At 37.7% G+C, this 23856-nt stretch overlaps 1 protein-coding gene and 1 pseudogene across 1 annotated transcript in view; one reads left to right on the top strand and one right to left on the bottom strand.

Moving 5' to 3' along the window:
- Positions 1-23856, top strand: part of DNAJC3 (DnaJ heat shock protein family (Hsp40) member C3) — a 74755-nt gene that overhangs the window by 27441 nt on the left and 23458 nt on the right. Inside the window, exons 3-5 of the mRNA XM_003928204.4 lie at positions 3765-3889; positions 5685-5759; positions 21544-21696. Coding sequence (XP_003928253.1) covers positions 3765-3889; positions 5685-5759; positions 21544-21696 — 353 coding nt within the window. The remainder of the gene's footprint in view (positions 1-3764; positions 3890-5684; positions 5760-21543; positions 21697-23856) is intronic.
- Positions 8145-10471, bottom strand: LOC101051497 (SNW domain-containing protein 1 pseudogene; annotated as a pseudogene).

The following is a 23856-nucleotide window of genomic DNA, read 5'->3' as shown; positions in this document are numbered from 1 at the left end:
ATAAATTGGGGTTCCAATTCCATTTCCTATCTTAAAATGCCTAAAAATGGAACAGTAAAATTGGTGAAAGTGGACACTCCAGAAATAGTGTATGTAGACAATTTTTGTATATGATCGAATCCTTAGTACAAAAGTGAAGTGATACATAGTCCTCTGTGTAGATGTTTTCTTCATGGATTGGAATAGTCAGGTTTTTCCAAATAGAAATTGAATGCAATTTACCTTATACCATGTAAATGCTGTGTAAATAGTTGTTTTACCCTACTTTTTAGGAAATAATGAAAAAAATCTGTACATGTTCGATAGAGACACAGTTCCCCACCCCCGAAATATTTTCTTTTTTTTTTTTTTTGAGATGGAATTTCGCTTTTGTTACCCATGCTGGAGTGCAATGGCGCGATCTCAGATCACTGCAACCTCCGCCTCCTGGGTTCAGGCAATTCTCCTGCCTCAGCCTCCTGAGTAGCTGGGATTACAGGCACGCGCCACCATGCCCAGCTAATTTTTTGTATTTTTAGTAGAGATGGGGTTTCACCATGTTGACCAGGATGGTCTCGATCTCTTGACCTCGTGATCCACCTGCCTCAGCCTCCCAAAGTGCTGGGATTACAGGCGTGAGCCACCGCACCTGGCCCCCCAAAATATTTTCAATCTGAGGATGGTTGAATTCACTGATGTGGAACCCATGGATACAGAGGGCCGAATGTATATAAACAATTGATAATCAGTGCTTAGTGTTAGGTTTAGTAAAGGACATGTATTATAGAATGTTATGGAATTTTGAGAGAGGGAAAGGTTTATCTTTCCATGTGTGGTTAAATAAGTCATTTGAGCTGTGCCTCAAAGATTGAGTAGGATTTGGTCATATGTAATTGATGGGGTTTTGTACTTTAGACCTTGAATCATGTTATTTTCAGTATTATTCTTTGCTTAGTGTGAATAAGCCATGGATAACTTAAGTTTTTAAAAAAATTAATGTAAAAGTAATCCATAAGCATTGTGAAATATTTTGGAATACATGGACGGCAGAAAGAAGAAACATCATCTCTCTGCCTGGATAGCCACTGTTGACATGCAGTGAATTGCCCTCTGCTCTCCAGTGTGTTACTTAAATGTTAATCATTCTTAGGTATCAAATTATTCTATGGTCAGTTCGCAAACCAAATCCATAAAATTTTAATTTATTGTACCTTACAAATAAAATATAAACTGAACTGAAAAATACTGTATATCAAGCATATTTCAAATATAGTTACTCTGTTTCCTAATCTTTCCTTAATTACAGTATTTTGTAAGAAATAGCCTATATTCAGGCTACTGTTTTTGCTCTTCTTTCCTTGCCTCCTAAGAGAAGTTGTTCAGTAAAGAAATTTTAGTGACCCTTAGCTAGGATCATATATTTTTGTTTTTAGATTTAAGAAAAAGAAGGTTTTTTTGTTAAAATACCCAATTCCTTTTTTAAAAAATTCATTATTTTTCTGACTGGTTTATACTTTTACTTTTCTGTTGTGGTAAAATGTATGAAAATTAACCATTTTAACCATTTGTAAGTGTGGTATTGTGTTCACATTGTTGTGCAGTCATCAGTATCCATCTCTAGTACTTTTTCATTATCCCAAACAGAAACTCTGTATCCATTAAACAATAGGACCCTATTTCTAACCCACTACTCCAGCTCCTGCAACCACTATTCTACCTTCTGTCTCTATTGTTTAAGTACTTCAGGTACCTCATGTTAGTAGAACCATACAATATTTCCTTTTGTGTCTTGGCTTATTTTACTTAGCATAATGTTTTCAAGGTTCATCCATGGGATAGCATGCATAGGTATTTCATTTCTCTTAAGGCTGAATGAGTATCTGTTGTGTGTATGCTATATCCCACATCCCAGTTTTTGTTTATCCATTCATTCATTGATGGATTTTGGGGTTGTTTCCACCTTTGGACTATTGTGAATAATGCTGCTATGAACATGTGTGCTTGAATACATATTTGACCCTTGCTTTCAGTTCTTTGGGATATATACAAAGGAGTAGAATTGCTGGACCACATGATAATTTTACGTTTAATTTTTTGAGCAGTCATCTTACTATTTTCCACAGTGGTGGTACCATTTTACATTCCACCAACGTTACACAAGCACTCCAGTTTCTCCACATCCTTGCCAATGCTTGTTATTTTATCTTTTTAATAATAGCCATCTTAATGGGTGTGAACTGGTATCTCAATGTGGTTTTTTTGTTTGTTTGTTTTGCTTTCTTAGTTTTTATTAGTATTTTTGTTGCCCCATGCAGGTCAATGTGGTTTTGATTTGCATTTCCCTAATGATTTGGATAGTCAGCATCTTTTCATGTGCTCATTGGCCATTTGTATGTCTTCTTTCATGTTTGGTTGTATAACCTAATCTCTTTTTCTGACCCACCTTCCCCTGACATTTTCAACGCCATTAACAACTGTTCACAACCATAATTTTGAATGATTATGCACTGTCCTGCCATATGATTATTGTAATGTTTTCCAAATGGTAACAACTTTAGGGATAGAACTTTTAGGGAGTTTTAATTGTATGTCTTATGATAATGAACACCTGAGTACAGGAATCTTTTCTTTTTTAAAGATTGATGGCTGGCTTTTGTCAAGGTTAGTTTTTGAATTCTTTATATGCTTATATTTCTAAATTGCTTTCTAGAAGGATTGTTCTGCAGCAGATTTGCTTCTAATTGAATCCACTCCTTTCTCTACTTTGTAGGTGCTAATAAGGAGAGTAAAATTAGCTCAAAAACCAAATTCATCTGTCTGCTTTCCTTACAAATGTTAACTTCTCTAGTCTCTTTCTCTAGTCTTACTCTCATTTCTAATCTCCTCCTTTGTCCTTGTACCTTTTATTCTTCATTTCCTTTCTAGTTGGAGTTCATGAGGGAGCAGAGGTTATACATTCAATATATCAATTTAGTCAGAGGTCTATACATTTTAAAATTCTGTACATTATGCATAGTCCACATTCTTAGTATTTTGCTTAGGAAAATCTCAGCAGAGACAAACTGAATTGCATACTTATGAAAGTTATGAGTCAAGGCTGGGTGCAGTGGCTCATGCCTGTAGTCCCAGCACTTTGTGAAGCTGAAGTAGGAGGATTGCTGGAGTCCAGGAGTTCAAGACCAGCTTGGGCAACGTGGTGACTCTTTCTCTACAAAAAAATTAAAAAAAAAAAAATTAGCTGGCCATGGTGGAGCACGCCTGTGGTTCCAGCTACTCAGAAGGTTGAGGTGGTAGGATTGCTTGGGCGTGGGAGGTCAAGGCTACAGTGAGCCATGATTATGCCACTGCACTCCAGCCTGGGTGACAGAGACCCTGTCTCAAAAATAAAAAATAAAAATAAAAAAAGGTTATAAGTTGAATATAGTTAATATTCTAGACCAAGGGTTTGCAAACTTTGTTTCTAAAGGGCCAGACAAGTATTTTCGGCTTTGTAGCCATACAGTCTTACATTTTTCTTTTGTTTTTTCTTTTTTTGGGGCAACTTTTAAGAAATGTAAAAAACATTCTTAACTGAAGTCTGTGCATTGGATGTGGCTTAGGCTATAGTTTGCTGACCCCTATTCTAGGTCTACTTGCACAGATCTTGCCAGGCAACATGACTACTTTTTGATGAAGATATTCTTTTCTTAATGTCTGTCTTAGTAGAGTTGCAAAGCTTATATTGTCCAGGTGATTTCTTTTGGAATTTTTGAATAAATAAGAGGTAATATTATTTTAATTTTCAGATGGTGATCCTGATAACTATATTGCTTATTATCGGAGGGCTACTGTCTTTTTAGCTATGGGCAAATCCAAAGCTGCACTTCCTGATTTAACTAAAGTGATTGAATTGAAGATGGACTTCACTGCGGTAAGTATATCTAAACTTTCTTTAAAGGGGAACTTAAGAGAACTTGGGAGAGAGAATTTGTTTCATAAGGTGAGGATTGGCATGCTAGATGTAACCAGAAGAGATCAAAGCTACAGTGATGTAGTGGACTGAGGAACAAGAGAAATTCAAAGTCCCTAGAATCAAAGATCTGTGTGAAAGAGAACAGCGGGTTCATTAGATGTTTTTTTAGAAGTCTGGCAGTGATATCAGCTTTGTGGTTTAGAAAGACAAATCTATGTGGAGGATGGAGTATGAGGCAAGATGTGAGGCCCAGAAATGAGTTGATAAAGAGGCTGAATTAAGAGTATCAGGTGACTGACAACAGTTGCACTTAAGGCTGTGGCAGGAAGAGTAAAGAAGGGATTACTTAATTGGGCTATCATTTGTGGTGCCAATAAAATGCTAAATTAGCAGAGACGTCCTCTGGAACCAACCTACAAGCTTTAGAGGTGGAGAAACTTGTAGTCTAATAGGAAATCCTGATGATTGGCAGGTCACCGTAAACGCTGTGACAGAGGTGTGGGCAGGGAAGGGACTCATGAGGTGGAATTCATGTGGGGCTTTCAGAGGCAGAATTGACAACCACTGACCAATTAGATAGTTTCTTATTTCCTAGTTTATTTCAGAAGGATTTGAGATAACTGATTAGATATGGGGTGAATATTTGATTTGAAACATTACTAATATTTTAAGATGGAACTCCCAAATCTCAAACATTTATCAAATTTATCTTAAACAGCTAAGCAAGCACAACCTTTCATAAAGATTAAATGGCTCATTTTCCTATTTTTATGATAGTTGAAGTGGCTTTAATCTTACTTTTTATGTGTATTGACACATTTAAAAGGGTTAGGAAAATTTAATCTACTATAAGAGTAATACATATAAAGTTAAGTGGAATACTTTTATGGCTTGATTGGTCATCAGAGAGTTGGTATTCTTGAAAGAAATGGGATTATACACATTAGAAGAAGAGGGATCTCAGCTGAAGAGGGAGAAACTGATGCATGTTAAAAGAGAAGAGGGGCTGGTAAAGTTCCAATTTATGCAACTTTTATTGTAGGGCAACAAGTTATGGTAAAAAGCATTTTTAAAAATCGAGATACAATTTATATGCCATCAGATTTACCCTTTAAAAGTATTCAGTGGTCTTTAGTATATTTACAAGTTGTGTAGTGGTCATCACTAGCTACTTCCAGGACACTTTTATCTACCCCCAAAGAAGCTCTGTACCTGTTAGCAGTCACTCCCTACTTCCACTCTAGCTCCTGGCAACCACTTATCATAGATTTGCCCATTTCAGATATTTCATATAAACAAAATCACATAATGTTTGGCCTTTTGTGTCTGACTTCTTTCACTTAGCATAATGCTTTCAAGGTTCATTAATGTAGCACATACCAATATGTCATTCCTTTTTATGGCTGAATAATATTGTATGGATACATTATATTTGTATATTGATTTGTTAGTTGATGGGAATTTGGGTTATTTCCACTTTTTGGCTATTGTTGTGAACATACATGTACAAGTTTTTGTGTGGACATGTTTTCTGTTTTCCTGGTAGAACAAAAAGTATTTTTAAGGAAGCATGCATTAAGAAAAATTATACACATTAATTGGTTCCAGGAATTATTTTTGGTGTCAAGTAAAATGGGCATTGGAAAAATAAATATTTATTAATAACTTGTTTGTTTAGTTTTATTCTTTGTGTTTAAAAAAGATTTAGAAATCTATAATACTCAGGATATTCCCCCCTCCCCTTTTTTTCTAGGCAAGACTACAGAGAGGTCACTTATTACTCAAACAAGGAAAACTTGATGAAGCAGAGGATGATTTTAAAAAAGTGGTAAGTTCAGTTTGTATTTGACTCTAGGAAGAAGTTATTTTGAGAGAACTTACTGGACCTTTTTTTGGTATTATGGCAGTTAATAGTAATTTTACAGCTAAGAGTCAGTAGTCTTAGACAGTAAGTAAATAGAGAATAGCCTGATTTATGTATTTAAGAATCACGAATCCTGAATTACTATTTGGTGGCAGACATCAAAGAATCCTGTTAACAGTTGGAAGGTAAAGTATACCCAATAGATACACAATCTTAACTCAGTTTATACAGCTTGCTTATTCTGCTTTGTCCACCATGAGAATCTAAAGATGTCAGCTGAGCTACTTTTAAAGTCCTTGTTAGTTAATCCTTATTGGGCATTGGATCTATCCTTTTGGAAACCCTTCATTGGATTTGAGAGGAATAATGAAACAGATTCTTAAAAGGGAATTTTGCAGTCATCCATTATGGCTGCTTTACAAAGTGTAAAGTGCTTTGGATTTGTTGGGGAATGTTATAGATTTTGTGTCATTGAAGGCAGTATATACTAAAAAATGATTTGGTTAGAGACACGTAGCCAGTCTTTTTATGCCCTCATTTTGCTTGTTTTAAAGACCAGCATTTTTGTTTTACATGGATTTGTTTCTGGAGTGGTCTGGAAAGGGTATATAAGGCCACTGTTTATTGTTTGTATTTTTTATAGTTTATGGAAATGCTTAGTTACTATGATGATAACATCTGTGAAAAGAAATCAAAAATTTCTAACATGGTCATAAGCCTTGTCACAATACTCTGTCATCTGTGGATAAATCCAAAAACATTAGATTTAATTGTATTGGATCAGAAACAGCCTCATGGTCTTAATAAAATTGCTAGCATATTCTTTTTATCTGATCTCCCCTCCTACTTGGGAAGATGCTTGAGAGCAGGCTGAAGACCAGGTGGTGGGGAGGTGACAGTGCTAGAGTAACCTTTCCCTAGCCCAGGCCTTCGTTCAGAGAAGGTATTGCATAAACATCTGTCAAATGGATGAATGAATTATAAAACATGAGAATGTGTTCTGCTTCCAGCAGATGCTTAAATCTGTTATTTAGATTTTTTTTCCGATTACAACTTTAGTCTTTTAGAAGTAACATAATTTAGGATAGAGTTTTAGCACAAATTAATCCTTACTGGGCATTGGATGTATTCTTCTGGATAACTGAGATCTTGGTACCCTGGGTATGTCTTGGGTTAATGTCTTTTCTGTGATCAATGTTAAAACTTCTCAGAAACAAGAAAAGAGATTCTCATAGACTTTCTACTTTTTAGATTGCTCTTTGACAGTCATACTTCGGCTATTGTGTTCTTACAACTACTCTTAGTATTGCTACAGGGATTCTTCCATGAGAATGTATGTCTGTATTGAACAGTCATTTAGTTTTAATTGAAACTTTTATTGAGATAATTGTAGATCCACATGTAGTTGTAAGAAATAATACAGAGATTCCAGGTACCATTTACACAGTTTCCTCCAAAGACAAAGTTGTTTTTATAGCTATGAATTTATCTATAGTATAAAACTATAGCACTATATCAACAACAGGATATTGACACTGATACAATCTACCAATCTATTCAGATTTCCTCAACTTCCCTAGTATTCATTTCTGCGTTGTATGCACTTCATATACTTTATCACGTGTTGGTTCACGTACCCACCACCATAGTCAAGATGCTGACTTGGTGTTCTATTACCACCGGAATCCTTCCTGATACCCTTTTATAACCATACCCATTTCCATCCCACCCTGCTCTGGCCCTCTAGTCGTACTTTCTGGCATCCACTAATTTGATATTCATTTTTTAAATTTTGTCATTTCAAATATCTTATATAACTGGAATCAAGTATTATATAACCTTTTGAATTGACTTTTTTTACTCAGCATATTTTTCTGGAGATTTGTCTAGATATTTACGTATCCCACTTAGTTTGTTCCTTTTAGATACTGATGGCCATTTGGGTTGTTTCCGTTTCTTGGCTATTGCAAATAAGGCTACTGTGAACATTCTGTACAGATGTTTGTGTGAATGTGAATTTTTGTTATCCTTAGGATAAATGCCCAGGAGTGCAGTTACTGGGTTGTTTGGTTATTGCATGTTTATTTTGTAAGAAACCACTGAATTGCTTTCCAGAGTGACCATACCATTTTACATTCCTCCACATTCTTGCCAGCGTTTGGTATTGTCATTATTTTTTATTTTGGCCGTTCTGATGAATGTGTTATTGTGGTTTTAATTTGGATTTCCCTGAGTACTAATGATATTGAACATCATCATTTCCTGTGCTTATTTGCTAACACCTGTGAATCTTTTTCAATGAAATTTCCATTCATGTCTTTTTCCCATGTTCTAATTGGCTTGTTTGCTTTTTTATTTATTTTTTTTTGTCTAAATGTTTTTATTTGAAACAAGTTGCATCAAGCAAGAGCTTACTTTGCCCACTCCAAATTAAAACAGAGCACAATAAGGGCAAAATTTATTTGGCAGGACAGTTCCAATATGTGAACATCCTTCTACTCACTGTGGTTGGGGTATCTTTACTCACAGGCAGCTGTTCTTACACAAAATATTAACCCCAAACTACTAGTGTCACACAAAAGGAAGTGGTCTTGATTTTATATGTGGGGCAGCATGTTCTATAAATGCTGAAAGGTGGGAGAAGCACAAACACAACCTACTCTTTAAAAAAACTAAATAATTCAAAGTAGAATTTTCTATCCCCCCCAATTCTCCAGTAATAAAAAGTAGTGCTGGGACCTGGCACCCAGATTTGGTTTTTATCCTGACCATTTACAAAGTGTTCCCCCATATGACTTGCATCATTAGGGTTATGGATAATAGTTCATTCACTTTGAAAGAGACCTGTGTCTACTCCTTCCTCCTCTTCTTGCCTTCATGCTCATGTTCCTTGGGGCGGCTGCTATCTGAGGGTCTTTTAGAGCCACCATGCTGTTTGGCTTCTTCCAAAAACTTGTCCAAACCAAAAGGATCTTCCTCAAACTGAACTGGTCCTTCTCGGCCTCTCTGCCTACGGTCTGAACCAGAAAACTCCTTGTCGGGAACAAATCTGTTGGTCTTTATTCTGGCTTCTAGGTCATCACCATACATGTCCTTGTCCAGATTTTTACTGGGCCTATAAATACTCTGGGCCATATCTTTACCACCTCTCCAGGCTTGATCATAAACATTATAAATTTCATCTTCTCCACCTGCAAATCCACTGTCCATACCCTTGGATTGGTTGAAGAGCCTTTGGTCATATTGAACTTCATTGGAAGTCCGAGGATTGGGAACACCGAGAGCAATGACCTCACTGATATCCCGATTTTCATTTCTCTGAAGTTTCGACCTCTTATTAGGAGCTGCCCTGGAAAGATTCCGATCATGCTGTCTCTCTTTTCGCCTGTCATGCCGGATTTCATCCCTCTCACGTGCCTCCCCATCCTCTTTTTCCACATGAGTTTTGATCCCAGCTCTTCTCTCCCTGGCTTTCTGGGCCATTTCTCTAAGTTTCTCTTCATGTTTTTCCTTTTCTTTTTGAGCCGTTTTTCTCTCTACCTGGGCACGCATTTCCACAGCTTCACGAGCCTTCCGATCAGCAATGTAGAGGGCTTCGGCCAGTTTGGCAAAATTTTCATTTATGTGTACTGTCTGTAGTCCTCTCCATCAGCAGCCAGACGTTTGTCTAATGGAATTGTATAACCCTTTGCATTTTTCCAGTTAGAAATACAAGGAGGAATCTTCCACTCTTGTTGTTCCTTTACAGTCATTTTTCGGCTAGGAGAATGCATGACAGGTGCAGGAGGAGAAGGTGGTCCCCGGGGAATTTTCTTATTAATCTTGAACCTTGGAGGCTCCATTGGATCCTTCTGCATTTCTACCATTCGAATAACCCTCTGTTTAGCTCCAGAGTTGAAAGCCACTCCTTGCTGAGATGGTGTGTATCGGATATACTGAGCAGGAGCCAGTTTGTCAGCTGCCCGAACTGGCATGGCTGCAGCAACCTTCTGTGATACAGATTTTTCTAAGGCTACTCTTGTCTTTTCTGTTATCTCTTTAATAGCTTCTTCATCGGGCCTTTGCAGGTCTGGGTCATCTGCATTCATAACCTCCTTTGGAACCAGGTCAGTGTATTTGCTGTAAATGACCTTGTCTTTCGACTGTCCTTGTCGAGCTATTGCATCATATTTAATTTTTCCTTCAGAATCCACCTGAATGGCCAGTGCATTCGACATTTTTTTCTTTCGTCCCATATCCAGTGGATACTGAGCCACATGGATCTCTGGAAAAGCACCTCCATCTCCAAAATCCTCTAATAACCGAGATATCCAGCCTTTCCGATATCCGTACGGGGGAGGCTCTCTTCGCGAGGAGACCAATGAGGTCTGCCGTGATCTCTGGGATCTTGCCTTTTCTTCAGCCTCGAGCTGGTCCTGAGATAGCTGAGTAGGTGCAGGTAAAAAGCTGGTGAGCGCCATCTTCTTCCGCTTCTTTGCTTTTTTATTGTTGTGTTTTAAATGTCCTTTATATATTTTAGATACTTTGTTGGATATTTGGTTTGCAAGTATTTTCCCTCAGTCTGTAGCTTTTGCTTTCATCCTCCTCACAGGGTGTTAAATAGAATAAAAATCTAATTTTTAAATTAATACATAATATTTGTGCATATTTATGGGGTACATGTGATGCTTTGTTACATGCATAGACTGTGTAATGATCAAGTCAGGGTATTCAGAGTATCAGAATATATATCATTTCTGTGTGTTGGGAGCATTTCACCTCCCCTCTTCCAGCTATTTTGAAGTGGACAGTATCTTGTTAACTACACTACTTTGCTGTTAAACATTACCACTTATTCCTTCTCTCCAACTGTATATTTGTATCCATTAACTAACCTCTTTTCATCTCTTCTCCCACTGACACACCCTTCCCATTCTCTAGTATCTATCATGTCTATCATTCTACTAACTCTGTGAGATTAATATTTTTTTTTAGCTCCCACATATGTGTGAAAACATGCAATATTTGCCTTTCTGTACTTGGCTTATATTTCACTTAATAACCTCCAGTTCCACTCATGTGGCTCCATATGAACATGATTTTGTTCTTTTTTATGGCCAAATAGTATCCCATTCTCTCTTGCTCTCGCTGTCTCTACACACACACACAAACACACACACAAACGCACACCCCCCCCCACACACACCCACCCATATTTTCTTTATTAATTTATCTGTAGATTAGGCACAATTGGTATGATTGCATATCTTTACTATTGTGAATAGTGCTGCAATATAGGGGTACAGGTATCCCTTTTATATACTGATTTGGATTGTATAGTACTGTTTTTAGTTTTCTGAGAAATCTTCATACTGTTTTACATAATGGCTGTACTAATTTACATTCCTGCCAACAGTGTATATGAGTTCCTTTTTCTCTGCATTCTTGCCAGCATCTATTATTTTTTGTCTTTTTATAATGGCCATTCTAACTGGGTGAGGTGTTCTCATTATTATTTTGATTTGCATTTCCCTGATGATTAGTGATGTTGAACATTTTTTCATATACCTGTTGGCCATTTTTATGCCCTTTGAGAAATGTCTGTTTATGTCCTTTGTCCATTTTTAAATAGGATTGTTTTGTTACTGCTGACTTCTTTCAGTTCCTTGTATATTGTGTATATTTGCCGCTTGTTGGATGAATAGTTTGCATATATTTTCTCCAGTCAGCAGCTTCTTTGACCACTCTGTTGATTATTTCTTTTGCTGTGCAGAGGCTTATTATTTTTACTTTTTGAGTTGGCGTCTCACTCTTGTCACCTACGCTGGAGTATAGTGGCATGATCATGGCTTACTGCAGCTTCAAATTCCTGGGCTCAAGTGATCCTTCCACCTCAGCCTCCCAAGTAACTCGGACTACAGCTGTGCATTACTAGGCCTGGTTAATTTTAGAACATTTTTTTTTTTTTTTTTAGAAATGGGATCTTGCTATGTTGCCCAGGCTGGTCTTGAACTCCTAGCCTCAAGTGATCCTCCCTCTTTGGCCTCCCAAAGTGGTAGGTTTACAGGTGTGAGCCACCATTTCCAGCCCAGAGCTTTTTGGTTTAATATAATACCGTTTGTTTATTTTTGTTTTTGTTGCTTGTGCTTTAGAGACTTGGATGTAAAAGCTTTGCCTAGACCAATGTCTTAAAGTGTTTTCCCTGTGTTTTCTTCTAATAGCTTGATGTCGGGGACCAGCCCTGACACAGACCGTGAGGGTCACAAGGGATGGCAGAGACAAAGAAATGAGAAAAGACAAGAGTGCATAAAGTGGGGATCAGGGTCCAATACAAGTATGGAGGCTGCGAAGGCCCCGAGCTCTGGAGACCCACACCATTTATTGGTACATGACACAAAGCAAGAATGTGGTAGGTGTGTGAGGGGAGATAAAGGAATGGTGGTCAGGCAGGTGATCTATAGCTAGGGCCATTTGACATTTTCTTTGAGGCATAGAGAACAAATTCTATTCTAGATTTAATCATTAAAAAAGCTAGAGGGGCTGTAGATAGGAGTCAGCAAGTCTGGTCGCATTCTTGTGCTTCAAAGAGGCATTCCTCCCTTGAGCACAAAGCATGTGTTCCATAAGCTCTTTCTTTCTGTGCCAGATAAGCAGGTTATGCCACAGCATTCCTTCCAGCAGTTTTATAGTTTTAGATTTTATGTTTAAGTCTTTAAGGCATTTGTGTTGATTTTTGTACTTAGTGAGAGATGTCTGTCTGTGGATGTCTAAATCTTTTGCTAGACTTGGGTTATTTTCAGCTATTATTTTGTTAAGTAGGTTTTTTTTTTTTAATCATGTGGTTTTTCTTCACCTTCTGTGACAACAGAAATTCAAATATTTGGTTACTTTATGGTGTTCTGTATGTCATGTAAGCTTATTTATTCTTTTTCATTGCTTTTTCATTTTCTTTGTGATTGGGTCGTTTCAAAGGACCTGTCTTCAAGTTCTGAAATTCTTTGTTCTGTTTGATACAGTTTATTGTTGAAGCTCTTAAATGTATTTTAAAATTTCATTCAGTGAATTCATTAGTTCTAATATTTCTGTTTGATTCTTTTTAAAAATGATATGTATCTCTTTTATACATTTTTCCTTCATATGGATTGTTTTTCTAATTTCCTTGTGTTGTCTATTTGTGTTCTTTTATATCTCACTCAGCTTCTTTAATATCATTACTTTGAATCCTTTTTGTGGCATTTCACATTTCTTTTACATTGGAATCTGTTGCTGGAGAGTTATTTTCTTTTGGAGGTGTCGTATTTCATTGCTTTTTCATGTTGAAGTCCACAGGTTGACATTTTTGCATCTGTTAATAATGTAACTGTCATTTCTTCCAGTTTTTTGTATTTGCTTTTGTACTAGAGGACTTTTTCCTGAAGGTGTATCTATGTTTTTGGTTGGGTAGGGCACTTTGGCTTTGATTCTTGGTGTGTGTAGTAGCATAGTCTCCATATAATTTGTCTGGCTGTAATGCGTGTCAATGGTGTCTGTGATTTCTTCAGTGGCTTAGGGTGCAGCTTTTAGTGGAAGCTGTTCTGTAGTTTTGCTGGGGATGGGGATGCCAGATAACCCAGTTCTTGGGTTCCAGTAGGGTCAGTGGCAGGCCAAACATGCTTAACTTAGGGCTCTAAGGTGGCACATGCTGGCATTTATGTTAGTGGGTCCAGGTGGACCAATTCTGGAGCCTCCAGGTGGCCTACTTTGGTACAGGGAATGGCAGCATTGGACCAGACAAGTGGGTGGGTCCTGGGGCCCCTGGGCAGCAGTTGTGGCCTGGGCAATGACAGTAGCAGTGGTAGGACAACCCTTTGGATCCCTGCTGGTCTGCGCTGGTCTTCGCTATGGCTACACTGGGCTGAGTGGGCCATTTCCAGGCCACAGGTGGTGTGTCCTGGTGTGTGCCACCTGTGGTTGTATGGCAAGCTGGGTGGGCTTAGCCTCAAGCTCCAGGAAGGAGTGCTCAGGTGCCAGTGGGTATAGACTGGGCAGAGAAATCCCTAGGCCCCAGGATAGTGTGCTTGGGCACTTGGGCAGAGGCACGGGTAGTGAGCCATGCAAGGCAGAACTTTCCTCAGGGCTGCCTGGTGATGTATGCAGGTGCTGGCTGTGGTGTGTAAAGGTGGGGTGATCCCCAGACTTTCAGTGAAGTGCTTAGGTGGGAGCAATAGTGGCTGTGCTGTAGTTCTGCTACTGCGCTTTCAGTGGCAGCCCCTGTAGGCAGGTGGCTGGGGAGCACACACTTTGTCCCTAGGTGGTGGCTGTGGGCAAGAGAGCCTGTGCTCAGTACATTTAACAATGTGTAGCAATCCTGTTCCTGGGATGGGATCTTGATGCCAGTGGCTTGTGCTTGGCTCTGGTGGCAGCAGCCACCTGTAGTGGCATCTGCAGGTGGGGGATGTCAATGGGGCACGATGGCTGTGGAGATGCAGGAACTGTTGGGTGGGCCCCAGGGCAGGATGCAGCCTGGTAAGGGCTGTGTTCTCACAGGGGCACCATGTTGTAGGTGCATAGGATTTGGAAGGTGCGTAGGACCCAGTGTTATCTCCTTCTTTGGAGCAATGCCGTCATGCAGTCTCGAGGCAGCTGGTTTTAACCTGAAACGATTTAGGGCCCACAAGTGTTGAGGGGCTCTCCAGCTAGGATTGGAGGAGTCCACAGTGGGCATGTGGACTGCTGGGGATCACTTACTTATCTTTCCCCGCATTTGGAGCCTCTTTGGGCTCTTATCCTAGCCAAGCAGGCTGCCTTGCTTCTTTCTTCTTCCTCTTCTGAGGTGTTTCCTGTTGTCTGTTGGGACTCCAGTGTCTTCTCCTAGATGACCTATACTTGCTATTTGGGTTCTTCCTTATGAAGAAGGTGACTTTCAGATGCCTCTAGTCAGCCATTTTTGAATGCCTTCCTCAGTCTTTAAATTTGATGAAGTTCAATTTGTTGATTTTCTTTTCACTTCTATGGACTGTGCTTTTGGTGTCATGTCTAAGAAGTATTGACCAAGCCCTAGGATCTAAAACTTTCTCCTGTGTTCTAAAAGTTTTATGAGTTTATGTTTTACTTTTAAGCCCATGGTCTGTTTGAGTTAATTTTTGTATGATGGTATGAGGTTTAGGTTGAAGTTCACTTGTTTTGGCTTTAGATACCAGATTGCTTTTGATATCAGCACCATATTTTGAAAAGGCTTTTTTCATTGAATTGCCTTTGCACCTTATTCAAAAATTAGTTGGCTGTACTTTTATGGGACTATTTCTAGGTTCTTTGGTCTGTTCCTTTCATCTATATGTCTGTCCCTTTGTCATTCCTGCACTCTGTTGATTACTATAGCTAGACAGTATTAAAAGAAAAACTTTTGAGAATTTAAACTTAGCAGAGTTTATTTTAGCAAAGAATGATCAGTGAAGTTGGCACTCCTCACAACCAGAAAAAGTTCACAGAGATAGATTCCACAATGTGGGCAGTGAGTACTTACAGACGAAAAACGGAAGTGAGGTACAGAAATCATTTGATTGGTTACACCTAGGCTTTTGCCTTATTTGGATATGATCTGGTCAGTTACCTGCCTGTGATTAGTGGCAAGGTTGGCTGCTTATGATGGGCCAAGACACCACTGCTTATTACATTCTTAAGCTAGGTTTTCAATTTAAGTTAGGTTGTAGTTCATTAGGTGGAAACAAAGTATGGAGACAGCCTCATGCCAGTGGCCTCCTGCATATTTATTGATTGATTGATTGAGATGAAGTCTTGCTGCGTTGCCCAGGCTGGAGTGCTGTGGTATGATCTCGGCTCACTGCAACCTCTGCCTCCTGGGTTCAAGCAATTCTCCTGTCTCAACCTCCCTAGTAGCTGGGATTATAGGTGCCCACCACCATCATATCCAGTTAATTTTTGTGTTTTTAGTGGAAAGGGGGTTTTGCCATGTTGGCCAGGCTGGTGTTAAACTCCTGACATAAGTAATCCACCCACCTTGGCCTCCCAAAGTGCTGGGATTACATGCATGAACCACTGCGCCCAGCACCTCCTGCTTATTAATAGTAGTTATCTTTAATATTAAGTAAAGTGGTTCTTTTCTACTTTTGTTCTTTGTCAAAATTTTAAAAGATATTTTAAGGTCAGTGTCTTTACATATGAATTTTAGAATAAACTTGTCTGTGGTTATAAAAAGTCTTGAGATGTTTGGATAGGAGTTGTAATAAACTTACAGATTAATTTGGGGAGAATTGACATCTTTGTTGAGTCCTTCAATCCATGAATATAGTAGGGATGTCTCCATTTATTGAGGTCTCCTTTGATGTCTTTCATCAGCGATTTGTAATTTAATATACAGATCCTGTATGTGTTTACATTTTTTTAAAAAAATGTATACCTAAGATTTTTATTTTTTAGCATGATTGTAAAGGGTATGTTTTAAATTCCAACTTTTACATGGAATGATATTTTTGTGATTATTTCATAGGAAAGTACTCAACTTGCACTTAATTCTATGAGAGAAATCTTAATGGGCATTAAGATGGGAGACCAAGTTAAGTTTCAAAACTACAAGTAATTTTTTAAAAGTTATATTAACAACAATTTTGTATGTGTGTAAGAATAATTATAATTAGATTGGATTTGGTTTAGAGAATAATATAAGCACAGAATTCATATGTTTCAGAAATATTCTATATTAAGCTTTGTTTGAAGTAAATTTAGGTTATCTGGAATATTTTGTCCAAATTCATTGTAGGACTTAAAATTCAGATTAATAATTGGCAAATTCATATGTGCGTACTTTGATCAGTATGTATAGTCCTGCTCATAGGTGGTAGAGAGGGAGACAGAGGGTCATGTAATTGGAATGCTAAGAAAAATTTATTTAACATATTAAAATTAAATTTAAGCATTTGGAACCTCAATTCTATAGGACAGATGATAAAAGAATATTATCAATCAGGAGGCTGAGGCAGGAGAATTGCCTGAACCCAGGAGGCGGAGGTTGCGGTGAGCCGAGATCGCGCCATTGCACTCCAGCCTGGGTAACAAGAGTGAAACTCCATCTCAAAAAAAAAAAAAAAAAAAAGAATATTATCAGTCAGGTAACCCCAGAAATACGAATTCAAAGCCAGTGCATACAATGTTTAGTCTTCCAGATAAAGAGACGAATATTAAAACTGTTCAGAGACCACTGGCCATTAAGTTTAGCAAAAATCAGTACATATTTTACAGCCTAATATTGATAGGTCTTAAAGAAAATGTTTCCAGTCATATAATATATTGACATTGCACACATAAGCAGAGTTTTTGTGGCACAGTCTAACATTAAGTATTATAAAAGAAAAACATTTTGCTCAGAGATACTTATTGGGGCTCCATTAGAGAATGCTGTATCTATATAATAGAGTGTTACTCATTAATACGAATTATTTATTTAAGGGTTGGTTTTTTAGGCTTGGACACACATAATAACATCAATACAATGACAATAATTGTAAATGTTGATAACTACATAAAATTTTTATGTCTGTTAAATTGATATGATTGAATGACAGTTATTTAAAGTTTCTAGCTCTTTCCCCTTGTGAGTGTTCTCAGAATCAAAATGAAGTCACTTTTATCAAACCCTAACAAAAAAAAGTCAGGAGGATAAGAAAGGAGTCCTCACACACGTTTATTATAAGAACTGCTACACAGCTTCTCTTAGGGCTGCTCTGCACATATGTCTGTAATAAGAACTTTTGCCGGCAGCCCCTGCATCCCTACATCCATGGAGCCCTGTTGACATTGCCCACCTGCAGTGGCCACTGCAGCTCAAACTGCAGCTTGCTACCTGAATCACAAGGATAGCTAGCTGGATGCACAAGAACACTTGACTGACACAGCCTCCCCTGTATCCAGTGTTCTCTTTGTTTCCAAACAAATTGCCTATGCTTTTCCCTTTTGCCGTTAAAGCTTCTCCTGGTTTCAACCTGTTTGGTTATACCTGCTGTCTGTATAGCCCGCATATGCTGGATTTGCATATTGCCTGCACACTCCTGAATAAACTCAGTACCTTTGGAGAATGCTTGTTATTTAGGTTGACACTCTTGTAAAGTTGTATTTGATACATTTTGAAGAAAAATGGAAAGCTTTGGAACAAGAGGTAGGAACCTTGAGTTTTAAATCTCACTTTGTACTTCAGCCATGGTTTGTGCATTTATGGCCATTGAAGGTTTATATTAGAAGTACTGTGAACAGTCTTTGGCTTAGCACGCTCAACTGGTTACTCTGAAGAATGGATTGGAAGAAGACAAGGGGAGAAGCAGAGAGTCTGCTAAATGATGTTGTTGCAGTAAATAAGTAATCCAGGTGTAACCTTACACTGGTCAAAGAGTAGGCTAATATAGGTGGGGTAGATGTTTAGGAGGTTGGCTCTAGATATATGCATTGGTTGGGGTGACTGAGACAAAGGAATTATGATATCTAGGTTTCTGGATTGTTCAAATTGTTCATGCTATTCCCTGAGATAGTTCCAGAGAGAAATCATTTAGGGGAGAGGGACAGGTAGAGAAAATATGAACGTCTTATTTCTATAAAAACTCCCTGATTCTCACAAACTTTAAAAATCCCAAATCCAACATACTTCCATAAATGCAGTTTAAACTCATCTATTCTTGGTCTTCAATGTTTACTGTATCTTTGCTATTCATGCTTTGGACTTATATGGATAATATTTAAATTTAGGCAGTATTCCAGAAGATCCAAATAGAAAAAAGCAATGATCAATTTGAGTATCATTTCATGAAACTATTTTTTATTTTGACAGAGCTAGAAACCTGCATTTTGATTGTGAGAAACCATATATTAGGTAAATAATGGTGCCAATTGCAATTTAATTAAGTCAAGTATAAACCTTTGGTAAGAAATTTGATAAACTCCCCATTGATAGTCTGTGGATCTATATCAATTGTAAACAGTTCAAACTAACATAAATCTATTATCTATCAAAATAACTGTCATCATTGTTTTTTTTCCATCTTTCATTCTTTAATGCAGAAAGGATCACTATGGTGTTTCAGGATAACAAATTCAGAAATAACCAGTTTTGGCTGGGCGTGGTAGCTCATGCCTGTAATCCCAGCACTTTGGGAGGCCAAGGTAGGCAGATCACCTGAGGTCAGGAGTTTGAGACCTGCCTGGCCAACATGGTCTCCACTAAAATACAAAAATTAGCTGGGTATGGTGGCATGGGCCTGTAATCCCAGCTACTCAAGAGGTTGGGGCAGGAGAATCACTTGAACCCAGGAGATGGAGGTTGCAGTGAGCTGAGATCTTTAGTATACTTCAACCAAAGCATATATCATAACAGATTGAATACAGAAGTAGATATGACAATTGTGTTCTTCAATTAAAACAGATAAAAAAGTCTGCAAATATGGGAAATACTACTCAATATTAAAATTTTGTTTCTAAAAACAGTTTTTACACACAAAATTATATTACCATGTAGTAACTTTTCATTAATAACATTTTAATTTCTCAAATTTATTTCTAATATAGTAAATACTGATAAACAAAGCTCTTTGGTGTCTTCAATATTTAACACTGTAATGAGATTCTGAGGCCAATCTCGAGAACCACTGTCCTACAGACACAGCCTGCAGAAGGAAAACGGACACAGAGGATGAGCTCAAATAGTTGTTTAATTCATAATGAAGCAGGAAAATGTAAGGATATAACTAATTGATGTGGTTTGGCTGTGTCCCCACCCAAATCTCGTCTCGAATAGTAGCTCCCATAATTCCCATGTGTCATGGGAGGGACCCAGTGGGAGATAATTGAATCATGGGGGTGGGTCTCTCTCGTGATAGTGAGTAAGTTTCATGAGATCTGATTGCAGTGAGCTATGAACATGCCACTGCACTCCAGCCTGGGTGAGAGACCAAGACCCTATCCCCTGTCTCTTTAAAATAAAAAAAAAATCCCCCAAAACCCAAACTTCATCTCACTTGACTCTCTTTGAAACTTTCAGGCTTCTAAGGAAGCCCTTCATTTGTTTCTCCCAACTCCTTTCTTACTTCCTTGGAAGAATCCTCTCTCCCTTTTCCTCACCTGTCTTCTGGCACCAAAGAGGCCTAGATGACCTAAGCTCATTCCCTCTTTCCTGTTCCCATTGTTTGAACCCTCTACCCTCTGTCCCAAGATTTAGAGCTTCTCCTCTCACCTTCTAACAAGAAAAACTGTGTGGAAGAAATTAGACTCCATTGTTTGAGAGGAAAAAAGGTACAAATTCTATCCTGAAGAGGCAGTCAATCTTTGATATATTCTATCTAAAAGGGTCAGTAGTATACTCATAGGAAGCAAGTTGTCAGTAAACTTTTACCCAGAGCAAAGTGACAGTGCACACACATTCATACTCTCTCTGATGGCGTCTATCAGAAGTATTCAAGACCACCCTAAGGATGATAAAACAGAGACAAGCATGTCTGGCTCCAAAACACCCTTAAACTACATGATGCAATCATTGAGGGAAACCCTCCCCCAGAGTAAGTGGAGGTTACCAATTTCTAGTTCCCTATAAGTATTTCAAGTCCTGTTCTTCAAAAGTCAAGGGTTAAAACAGACAAAATAGAGTAGCTAAAATATCTTAAAACAAAATGGGTAAGTATCATGATCAAGAAATAATATTGATAAAGTTTCTCATTTGGAGTTTTCTCTCCCACCAAGTGGGAGTATATTTTAAAAATTAATTCCCTGAAAGGAGGAGTATGATCGACTCATTGAGGAGGGATATTTCCAGAATTAACTTTCCTTTGTCTGTATCTCACCCAAAATTGGAACCCTTCAGTTATACTTTGCATTTTAGTAGGAATACTAAGATTTCAAAAATTATTACGTATAAACCACTAACCTCCTCATCCCCAGGTTTTAAAAATTTAGCTACCTGGTTTTCTGAGACATTATTTTTGTTTGGAGGAAGAGTCCGAGTGCACAGCGCTGGGGTTGGCGATGGGGATGAACTGTAATTCGAAACAAGAGATCTTACTGGGGCAATGAAATGGTCTAAAACTGTGGTGATGGTTGCACAACTTGGTAAACTTATTTTTTAAAAATCATATAATTGTACATTCGAAATGAGCAATTTTGTGTTAAATAAATTATGTCTTCATAAAGTTATTTTATAAAGAGGCAGTGTGCAGAACTCTGAAAACCACATTATGCCCCTTTTAGTAAGGTATTACTCTTTTATATTTCCTTCTAAATTCCTTCTTTCTTGTTGTGCTTTAATCCCTTTGGTATCAGATCTTTTTTTAAATCTTACAACCTGTAAAAAAAAAGCTGGCCCCTTCTTTTAGTTTCCCTACGTGCGTCATTATTTATTTATACGTAAAAAAATACTTAGGAAATATAACTAGAAGGTAAAATAAAACTCAAGTTATTTATTCTGCAGAGCTATTTGTAAGAAAGTGAGAAACGTGCATTCCCTCCTTCGTTCTTCTGTGTCCTTTCACATACCTACATACATTTGCTTTCTGGTAAGTTTGCAAGACCCAGGTCTTCTGAGTCTAGATCTGTTGTTCATGCTTGTGGACCATATTGGTAGAACTAAGGGGCCTACCTTGCTGCATCCAGTCATCAGATAAGCCATTTTTTCCAGTATCTCTTTACCCCTTTTACCCAATGAACTTAAGTATTTGGAATGGTTAACCCTTGTGTATATTATGGGTATCAGATTTAAGAGATAAAAAACTCTGCTTAATTTAACTTTTAATTTTCCTTATAGCTCAAATCTAATCCAAGTGAAAATGAAGAAAAGGAAGCACAGTCTCAACTTACAAAATCTGATGAAATGCAACGTTTGCGTTCACAAGCACTTGATGCTTTTCAAAGTGGAGATTATATTGCTGCCATAGCCTTCCTTGATAAGATTTTAGAGGTAAGGATATACTTTGGCATGTCACATACCACAAAAACCTAGACAGGAGAAAATCAGGTTGATCCTTGGGCTTTCAGCTCTTAAGTATAAGGTAGTGTTTATGTAGAAAAATTTGGAATGAAGTTTTCAGTAAATGCACTGAATGTGCTATGGCATGAGAGTTAAATATGTTTATACATTGTTTGCTTTGCTATTTTAGTTTGGTTTTGTATGTTTTTGAGAAGAAAACTCTAGTGGTTAGATAATGGGATAAAAGAAGAAACAGATGGTTGCAGTAAAAGGAAAAATGATGTTCGGAGGAAAGAGGAATGTTTACAGAAAAATTTCTAGACAATAAGGCAGTTAAAGAGTTGATAGTATATGCCTGGTCCTAGCTACTTAGGAGCTGAGGCTTGAGGGTCACTTGAGCCCAGGAATTTGAGGCTGCAGTGAGCTGTGATTGCACCACTGTACTGCAGCCTGGGCAACAGAACAGGCCCCTGTCTAAAAATATTAGTAATTGGCCGAATACCATGGCTCATGATCTACCAGATCATTTGAGGCCAGGAGTTTAAGACCAGCCTGGCCAACATGGTGAAACCCTGCGTCTACCAAAAAAAAAAAAAAAAGCTAGGTGTACATGCTTGCGATCCCAGCTACTTGGGAGGCTAAGGCACAAGAATCATTTGAACCCCAGAGGCGGAGGTTACAGTGAGCCAAGATCGCGTCACTGCACTCTATCCTGGGTCACAGAGTGAGACTCTGTCTCAAAAAAAGAAAAGTTAATAATGATTGATAGGATCCAGAGAGTTCTAGCTAGGGAAACCTAAGTCTAGGTTTCTTTGCTTTTGAAGGATTTAATGACAACTGATTCCCAAAGGAAGTCTACTGAAATATTCAAATGGAAGCAGTAGTAATTCACATTTATTTATGATTTTCTCAGTACTTTGATAGACAGTTTCATTTAATTTTGGTAGTAAACTTAACGTGCAGAATGGGCATTTCATTGATAATTTTACAGAAGATTTTGTGATAAGGTCCAGTGGAATTCATGTTTTATTAGGTTATTTTGTTTATGCTTTATTAAGGACATATAGTTTACAGTGGAGATGGATAAACTATCCATTTTGACCTAGGTTATTGTCCATGATATTTATGTATGATGTTGATTTTGATATTTTCATATATGTGAAAAGTTGATATGACTTTAGAACAGCTCTAAGAAATATGCAGAGATATTTCCACCAGCCTTATTGATGAGCTCTTGGGTTTATGATTTAAAGAATACTGTTGTGTTTACTAAACCCTTATGGACTTTTTGATAAAATAGGAATGGTGAAGCCTCAACCTCCTGCCCTCTCACGGTATTTTTTTCTTTCTTTTTTTCTTTTTTCTGGATATGAGGATTTATTTTTAAGGAGGTGACATTTTACAGAAGACAATTTCTTTAAAAAAAAAATATATATATATATATTTATATATATATATATATATATATATATATATATATATATATGAGAGACTGGGTCTCTGTTACCTAGACAGAGTGCAGTGGTGCGATTATAGCCCACTGTAACCTCAAACTTCTGGGCTCAAGTGATCCTCCCACCTCAGCCTCCTGAGTAGCTGGGACCATAGGTGTGTCCCACCGCACCCAGTTGATACTTTTTTAAACTTTTTGTAGAGATGAGATCTTGCTGTGTTGCCTAAGCCAGTCTGGAATTACAGGCATAAGCCACTGTGCCCAGCTGAGAATTTAATTTAGTTATTAGAAGAAAAATATATTTGGCCAATTTAGAACCTAGATTTTATTTTTTGACTAGAAATTAGAATTGTTGATTAAGTATAAAAATCTGATAACAGAATATTCTCTTCAAATATGCTTCACTAAGAACAACCCTTCGATAGTAAATGCTGTGTTTTCTTATTTTCAGTGTTTTAGTTATATAATTGAAGGCGGTAAGAAAAGGGCCTTGTTATTATATATATCCCTTCCCCCATTAGAATTCATTTACACCATTTTTGGAGAAACTGTTTTGTCACATCAGTTTTGTCACATTTAAATTGTATTAGATTTAAAAATAATATTTGCACAATATAAGTCATATTAATTGAAACTGTTTTATGTTGATGAAATATGTTTATAAAAAATCTGTGGAATTCAACAATGAATGTGGATGA

The sequence above is a fragment of the Saimiri boliviensis genome, chromosome 16, assembly GCF_048565385.1.
Source record: "Saimiri boliviensis isolate mSaiBol1 chromosome 16, mSaiBol1.pri, whole genome shotgun sequence".
Classification (NCBI taxonomy): Eukaryota; Metazoa; Chordata; class Mammalia; order Primates; family Cebidae; genus Saimiri; species Saimiri boliviensis.
The sequence above is the reverse complement of the archived record's forward strand: the minus strand, read 5'-3'. Positions and strand labels throughout refer to the sequence as shown.